The sequence below is a fragment of the Nicotiana tabacum genome, chromosome 18 (assembly GCF_000715075.1).
Source record: "Nicotiana tabacum cultivar K326 chromosome 18, ASM71507v2, whole genome shotgun sequence".
Taxonomy (NCBI): Eukaryota; Viridiplantae; Streptophyta; class Magnoliopsida; order Solanales; family Solanaceae; genus Nicotiana; species Nicotiana tabacum.
In genome coordinates this window covers 74,439,651-74,448,239 of record NC_134097.1, presented here as the reverse complement: position 1 = coordinate 74,448,239, position 8,589 = coordinate 74,439,651, and the positions used below count along the sequence as shown (strand labels likewise).

The 8,589-nt window shown below is 38.0% G+C and overlaps 1 protein-coding gene across 1 annotated transcript; it reads right to left on the bottom strand.

Annotated features, from left to right (window-relative positions):
• Positions 1-722: 722 nt before the first annotated feature.
• Positions 723-8,004, bottom strand: LOC107795725 (transcription factor bHLH84-like). The gene is made up of 5 exons (XM_016618400.2): positions 7,462-8,004; positions 7,184-7,378; positions 1,781-1,846; positions 1,622-1,687; positions 723-1,029 (listed from the first exon to the last, which is right to left on the bottom strand). Exons 1-5 carry the CDS (start codon positions 8,002-8,004, stop codon positions 937-939), a joined length of 963 nt encoding a protein of 320 aa, XP_016473886.2. The 3' UTR covers positions 723-936.
• Positions 8,005-8,589: the final 585 nt, after the last annotated feature.

The following is an 8,589-nucleotide window of genomic DNA, read 5'->3' as shown; positions in this document are numbered from 1 at the left end:
GATGATAGACGTTACAATGATGATTAAAGCTTCCTCACGCTAATCTTGCTAGATTAACCTTTCATTTAGCCTTAGATCGTTTGGGAAATTCTAAAGGGGGTTTAAGAGTATTGGGGATAAACTAAAATGGGTGATATCTTCTAGAATGAGTGAGGAAGAACTATGTTGCCTTTTATACTATACTAAGTTCTATGAAATTTTGCCGCTCCACATGCAAAATGGGTCACCCTGTATCGACTGTTGCGCCCGGTGAGACAGCTCGCTAAATCCGGTCGCATGTGGTTGCCTCTTCTACCCGATAACGTGCCGCCATCGATCTAGTTGGTTGTACCTAAACCTCATAAATATTATTGATCTTCACACGTGGGGTGTAAGAAATTCCGTCTGGTATAACTGTGATTTATTCATCTAATAGCTTATAATATAGGATCCTACTCTTGTTGTTGTTATTGATTTTACTCTTGCTTGTGTACATAATGAAAAGAATAAGTTTGTCAATCTTCATCCTAGCTTGGACTTCATTGCGTGCAACGTTTTTGCTTGTTGATGAGTATCAGACAGATCAAAATAATTTTCACAAATAATATTTAGAATCGATCAGCTCATTATTAAAAATAACAAACTATAAATCAATTATTACAGTGATTTCTTGTAAACTGTCAGAATTCAGAATTGTATACAAAATAATCTACATAACGAGAAATTGTTAAAACCCTTCAGCAGGTTGATCAGTTCCAGAAAGGAATTTATTGAATTATTTGATCAACAGAATGGTTAGTTGTCGTGGATAAGATAATAACCAGTCAAGAATGTAGTAAGTATTAATTATAGGCACCATTACAAAATTGCAATATTTCTTCATGCCCTCTATGATAACGCTCTCAATCTACTAATATAGAAATCCAACACCGCCATGTCTTGAGCTTTTCAACGTCATCATTTTGGAATGCCAATCCTCAGATCGAGCCCAAGGTCCATTCCGTTGTACGCAATGGGAGCATACATCCATTGGTCATCAGAGCTCAAAAGCTGCAGATCCCAAACAAAAAGCACGAATTAAGATCCATCTATTGATCTCAATGTGAGAAGCAATTAATCTTGGTAACATTAGTGGAATAGCCAGTTATGCCATTATTTAACAGCGAATTTAACTTCTGCTCCAATTTGGTAATCTAAACAATAAAGTAAATAACATCATATAACCAGTTGCTCAACCGCGTTGGCCCAAGGGTGGCCAATTGAATCCCGTATGTTTTTCATATATATATATATATATATGCGCGCATGGAAGTTAACTTCATTAAATATGAAAAGCTTCTAGCATCACTCTTAACGGTGACATTTTAGCATTATTTGAATCCTCTTATGCGTGTGTATGCATATAAGCTAAATAATCAACTATTCTATACATTGGTTTCTTCCCACCCTCACTAAGTTATTTCTTTAATACCACCCATGTCCGCATAAAATGATTAGACTTTCAAGCTATACTTGTTTTTTCTCTCTTTCTTTGGCTATCTCTGCACGAATACGCTAGTGTATGTTCATGCTAGATCAGTATCTTCATCTTGCTTAATTCCTAATGCATTATAATAATTTGTGAAGTGAAAATAAATCTTACCTTGATTTGGAGCTGCAAAAATTTGACATACTGGACAGCCTCTTCAAGCATGGTACTAATGTCAACCTGTCATCAATTTTTTTTGCTTTTTTAGGTGTCCATTGTATTATCTCAGCAGATAGCGTGATCACTAATACAGTTTCACTGACATTCACTTACCTTAGTTCCGTTTGGGATGAGACTCTGCAATGTCTTCAATTTCTCATTAATTCTCTCTCTTCTTTTCTGTAAGAAGGGAAAGAAAGATTCTTAATTAAACATATAAGTATATGCTAATTGCTAGCAGATCTAGAAATGACACAACTGACTACACACCTATCTAATACAAATACTCCCAACAATTAACTCTGGAACGGAGTCTGAAAAAAGAAAGACTTTATAATTTACACCCTTAGAACTTGTTGTTAAGTTTGGCAGAAATCTTTTGTCCCACATCGGTGGGAAAAGAATGGTTGGGGGGATTTTTCCCCTATAAAAGAAGGCTTAATGTTTAGGATTTAAACACACCTCTCATTTGCCTTCTCATCTGTTTAAGGCATTTGTATTTCTCTCTTTAGTATTATTTCACTTGTATTTTTGGAGTGAAATAAAATATTGGTTGTGTCCGAGGAGTAGGCAAAATTAGCCGAACCTCGTAAATTCTGGTGTTCCCTTTATTGTTGCTTTATTGTCTTATTTATTATTTGGTGGCTGTCATAATTTTTGGTATAGTAGTTGTGACTTATTCACACTATATACATTTGGCTTCCGCAACAATTGGTATCAGAGCCAAGGTACTGTCTAAGTATGCTTTGTGGTTGCAGCATAGTCTGATCTTCCACATCAGAAAAGATTTATCTTGGTAACTGAGTCAAGGTTCTGTCTGAGTATGCTCTGTGGTTGCAGCTTAGTCTGATCTTCTACATCAGAAAGGAATAATCTTGATTTGTGTCGTCAGCTATTAAATAATATTTGTGTCAAATATGGGAGACAATAAACAAGAAGAATCTACATCAAGTATCAACAATACGTCATCATTGACATCTTCGCTTATGACAAGAATTGTGTCAAATGCGAAATTTGCGGTAGAAATTTTTGACGGGTCCGGGCATTTTGGGATGTAGCAAGGCGAGGTTCTAGATGTCCTTTTTCAACAAGGGCTAGATCTGGCCATTGAAGAAAAGAAACCAGATGTTATTGGAGAAGAAGATTGGAAGATTCTCAACCGTGTTGCTTGCGGTACCATTCGATCCTACCTTGCTAGAGAGCAGAAATATCCATACACAAAGGAAACTTCTGCAAGTAAATTATGGAAAGCACTGGAGGATAAATTTTTGAAGAAAAACAGTCAAAATAAATTGTACATGAAGAAGAGACTGTTTCACTTCACCTATGTTCCTGGTACCACGATGAATGAACATATCACCAGTTTCAATAAGTTGGTCACAGATTTGCAAAATATGGATACAACTTATGATGATGGTGACTTGGCCTTAATGTTGTTGGCGTCACTTCCTGATGAGTACGAGCACCTTGAAACTACTCTACTCCATGGAAATGACGAAATTTCTCTCAGAGAAGTTTGTTCGGCTTTGTACAGCTATGAACAAAGAAAGCGAGAAAAACAGAAGGGCAGAGAAGGAGAAGCACTATTTGTGAGGGGTCATCCTCAAAATCAAACGAGGACAAAGAAGGGAAGATCCAAGTCAAGATCCAGACCCATCAAAGATGAATGTGCCTTTTGTCGAGAAAAAGGGCACTGGAAGAAAGACTGTCCGAAGTTGAAGAATAAGGCCAAAAATAACAATGGAAAGGCCATTATGGATTCAAATTTAGCTGATTGTGATGATTCAGACTTCTCATTAGTTACAACAGAGTCATCAACATCATCAGACATATGGTTGATGGACTGGGCTTGTAGCTATCATATGTGTCCCAACAAGGACTGGTTCGTGGAATTTCAAGAAGGAGAATATGGAGTCGTCCACACAGTGGATAACAGCCCTCTTACCTCATATGGCATTGGTTCAATACGATTAAGGAACCATGATGGAATGATCAGAACATTAACAGATGTTCGATATGTACCGGATTTGAAGAAGAATCTCATCTCTGTGGGAGCCCTGGAATCAAAAGGGTTTAAAATCATTGCAGAAAATGGAGTGATGAGAGTATGCTCCGGTGCACTAGTGGTAATGAAGGCTAATCGGAAGAATAATAATATGTACCGATATTGTGGCAGTACAGTTATTGGGACAGCGACAGTGACATCCAGTGACGACAAAGAGGCAGAAGCAACCAAGCTATGGCACATGCGCTTGGGACATGCTGGAGGAAAATCCTTGAAAACTCTATCAGATCAAGGATTGTTAAAAGGAGTAAAGGCTTGCAACTTGGAGTTTTGTGAGCATTGTGTTAAAGGGAAACAGACAAGGGTTAAATTTGGTACAACGATCCATAATACTAAAGGCATTTTGGATTATGTACACTCTGATGTTTGGGGTCCTTCCAAAACACCTTCATTGGGTGGGAAGCACTATTTTGTAACCTTTGTTGATGATTTTTCTCGAAGAGTGTGGGTGTATACAATGAAAAACAAAGATGAAGTGCTGGGAATTTTTCTCAAATGGAAGACGATGGTGGAGAATCAAACAGGCAAGAGGATCAAGTGTATTCGCACAGACAATGGAGGTGAATACAAAAATGATCATTTCAATAAGGTCTGTCAAAATGATGGCATCGTCCGACACTTAACTGTCAGACATACACCACAACAGAATGGAGTGGCTGAACGTATGAACCGGACCTTGCTGGAGAAGGTACGGTGTATGTTGTCCAATGCTGGCTTGGGCAAAGAATTTTGGGCTGAGGCAGTTACATATGCATGCCACCTCATTAATCGCTTACCATCTACTGCTATTGATGGCAAGACACCATTTGAAAAATGGTATGGAAAGCCTGCTTTAGATTATGACTCTTTGCACGTGTTTGGCTCAACTGTATATTATCATGTGACAGAGTCAAAATTGGATCCAAGGGCAAAGAAGGCTATTTTTATGGGAATTACTTCGGGAGTCAAAGGATATCGCTTATGGTGTCCTATGACAAAGAAAGTAATATTCAGCAGGGATGTTACCTTTGATGAATCTGCTATGGTAAATAAGGTAACAGAAGACACCAAACAAAATAAAGGTGCTTCTAAGCAGGTGGAGTTTGAGGGAAAATTTATTTTTCCTACACAAGAAGCAGAAGAGGAAACAAATGAAGATTACCCTTTGGAAGGAGAGCCAGTAGAGGAGATTCCAACTCAGGAACCTCAACAACAACTTGAATCAATAGCAACCAGCAGGCCAAAAAGAACAATAACGAAACATGTTCGTCTCATAGAGACGGTTGCTTGTGCAACCTCAATTGTAGCTGATGATGTTCCTACCACTTATAAAGACGTTGTCCAAAGTTCAGAAGAAGATAAGTGGAGGATTGCCATGAATGATGAAATACAGTCCCTTCATCAGAATCATACATGGAGATTAGCCAATCTCCCGAAGGGAAAGAAAGCAATTGGGTGCAAATGGGTATTTGCAAAGAAGGAAGGATTTCCTAACCAAGTAGATGTTCGCTACAAAGCAAGATTGGTGGCCAAAGGATATGCTCAAAAGGAGGGAATTGATTACAATGAAGTGTTTTCTCCAGTTGTAAAACATTCCTCCATTAGAATTATGTTGGCTTTGGTAGCACAATTGGATTTGGAACTAGTTCAGATGAATGTAAAAACTGCGTTTTTACATGGAAACTTGGAGGAGGAAATCTACATGACTCGGCCAGAAGGATTCAAAGTTGCTGGAAAAGAAAATATAATGTGCAAACTTGAAAAATCGTTGTACGGATTGAAACAATCTTCTAGACAATGGTACAAGCGATTTGACGAGTTTATGTTGCGGCAAGGGTATAAGAGAAGCAAATACGATCATTGTGTGTATTTGCACAAGCTTAAAGATGGTTCCTTTGTATATCTTCTCCTATATGTTGATGATATGTTGATAGCTTCCAAGAATTCGGAAGAAATTGATAAGTTGAAGATTCAACTGAAGAAGGAGTTCGAGATGAAGGATCTGGGTGAAGCAAAGAAAATTCTTGGCATGGAGATAATTAGAGATAGACGTTCAAAGAAACTCTGTTTATCTCAGAAAGAATATTCGAAGAGAGTACTACAACGTTTTGGCATAGATGACAAGACTAAGCCAGTTAGTACTCCACTTGCTCCCCATTTTAAGCTAAGTACTACTATGTCGCCAATGGATGAAGCTGAACGAGAGTATATGTCAAAGGTACCATACGCAAATGTTGTTGGTAGCTTGATGTATGCAATGGTTTGCACAAGGCCTGACATTTCACAAGCTGTTGGAGTTATTAGCAGATATATGCACAATCCAGGAAAGGAGCATTGGCAAGGTGTGAAGTGGATTCTACGGTATATTCATAATACTGTAGATGTCGGGTTAGTTTTTGAGCAGGAAGACAATCAGTCTGTAGTTGGATATTGTGACTCAGATTTTGTGGGTGATCTGGACAAACGAAGATCAACTACTGGTTATGTGTTTACTTTTGCAAAGGCACCAGTTAGTTGGAAGTCTACTCTGCAGTCAACAGTTGCTTTGTCTACAACAGAGGCAGAGTACATGGCTATTACAGAGGCTGTGAAAGAGGCAATTTGGTTTCAAGGATTGCTAAAGGAGCTTGGTGTTGAACAAAAAGGTATCACAATTTTTTGTGATAGTCAAAGTGCTATTCAATTAGCGAAGAACCAAGTTTATCATGCAAGGACGAAGCATATTGATGTTCGGTATCATTTCGTACGAGAAATCATAGAAGAAGGAGGAGTCACAGTGAAGAAAATTCATACTACGGAGAATCCTGCTGATATGCTAACTAAGGTGGTGACTGCGATCAAGTTTCAACATTGTTTGGATTTGATCAACATTGTTGAACACTAAAGATTGAAGATGAAGACACAACCAAAATTTGTTATTGAGAGAAAATTGAAGATGTGGAATTTTGCCAAGGTGGAGATTTGTTAAGTTTGGCAGAAATCTTTTGTCCCACATCGGTGGGAAAAGAAGGGTTGGGGGGATTTTCCCCCTATAAAAGAAGGCTTAATGTTTAGGATTTAAACACACCTCTCATTTGCCTTCTCATCTGTTTAAGGCATTTGTATTTCTCTCTTTAGTATTATTTCACTTGTATTTTTGGAGTGAAATAAAATATTGGTTGTGTCCGAGGAGTAGGCAAAATTAGCCGAACCTCGTAAATTCTGGTGTTCCCTTTATTGTTGCTTTATTGTCTTATTTATTATTTGGTGGCTGTCATAATTTTTGGTATAGTAGTTGTGACTTATTCACACTATATACATTTGGCTTCCGCGACACTTGTGGTCTTTCTTATGTCAGAACATTAATTCTTTTGGATATAATAGCGTCATTCAAGGTAAAATAAAAAGTTTAAATTCAAAATTTATAAAGTTATCATTTTCTAAACAGACCAAAAAGGCACTGGAATATCGGAAGTAATTAGGCAGTTACATACCCTGGCATACAAACTCTGGGGGTCAGTTGCTGAACCCCTGCTGGCTCTGGTTTTTCGGGTTAACTCGTGAGAAACATTAACAGATTCATCTTCTGAGCAGCAACTGATCATAGAGTTCTGCCTCTGAAGCACTGCCTTGTTTTTCCCATCCCTCTCTCCAGTCTCAAGCTTTGCGCTTCTCTTGTTGTTCGGGACCTACAACAGAAAAGTGAGATCAACAGGGAACCATAAAAACTACTAAATAACGTAGAATGGTCTTATAGTTCAACGACACTTACATGCCCAGGCCCATGCAACCGGGATCTTTTCTTGGAGCTCTCTGATGAACTATCCATTTTATCTTCAGGAAATTGCTCATAATCTGTTCTTCCTAGCTGCAAGCCTTTTCCATCAAGAGCAGCTTCAGGCATGTTTTCATCAAACTCCATGCTGTCATTGCTCACATCTTGGTTAAGGAAGTCATCCACTTCACTTGGATTATTAGTATCCACCAGACCATGTTCCATTGTTATTGAACTATCATTTCTCATCAAGATAGGCCGGGAATGACTTGAATAGTAACTTTCATGACTCCGAGGGGGAAAACAAGAACCACTACCACCACTATACATAGTATTGTTAGTGTCGTTTGAAGAATAAAATGGAACTTCTCTTGCTCCTCCCATGTTCATGGTTGATTCATGACCAGTCCAATAAGTGGATGGTAGTTCATTTGGAAGTGAACAGTTACCAAGTAGATGTGCCATAAAATCAGCCTCCTCAGTTAAATACATTCCACTGAAGAAGCTCCATTCCCCTGATATTGATGCCACAGGCTCCATACTATTATTACAACTAGAGCCTGAAGGAAATGGAGGAGTTCTGCTATATGAAGGAGTTGTGCTATTTAACTGCTTTATAATAGAGAAGCTCAATATTGTGGATGCTTGGAAAAAGTGGGAGATAGAGGCACATATATTTATACCAACAGAATTACAAGGGAATGATAGGATGGATTGACTTTGGTTGGTATATCAATATAAAATATTCAAGGACTCAGCAACTAAGAATATTTAATAAGCAGAATATGCCCCAACCTCTTTTTAAATAGTACTAATTAATATTTTTTGTCCAAAATGGGCCAAGTACAACTAAGACAGACTTTGTTCAACCGTTATGACCTAACCGATGCAACCCTTCATGGGGTATATAAAAATACAACATCTGATTAGGAACCCTGAGAATGACTAGAGTATATCTACCAAATCATTGAGAAAATGATTTAAGTATTACTCAGTTACTATCAATTGTCAAAACTTATCATTAGGAAAAGGTGGAAGTGAAATCGAAGGAGATTGAGAATCATACCTTGGAGAACGTGGGGGTCTTTTTCAGTACATTAAAGACCAATATAAAATAAAACCAAC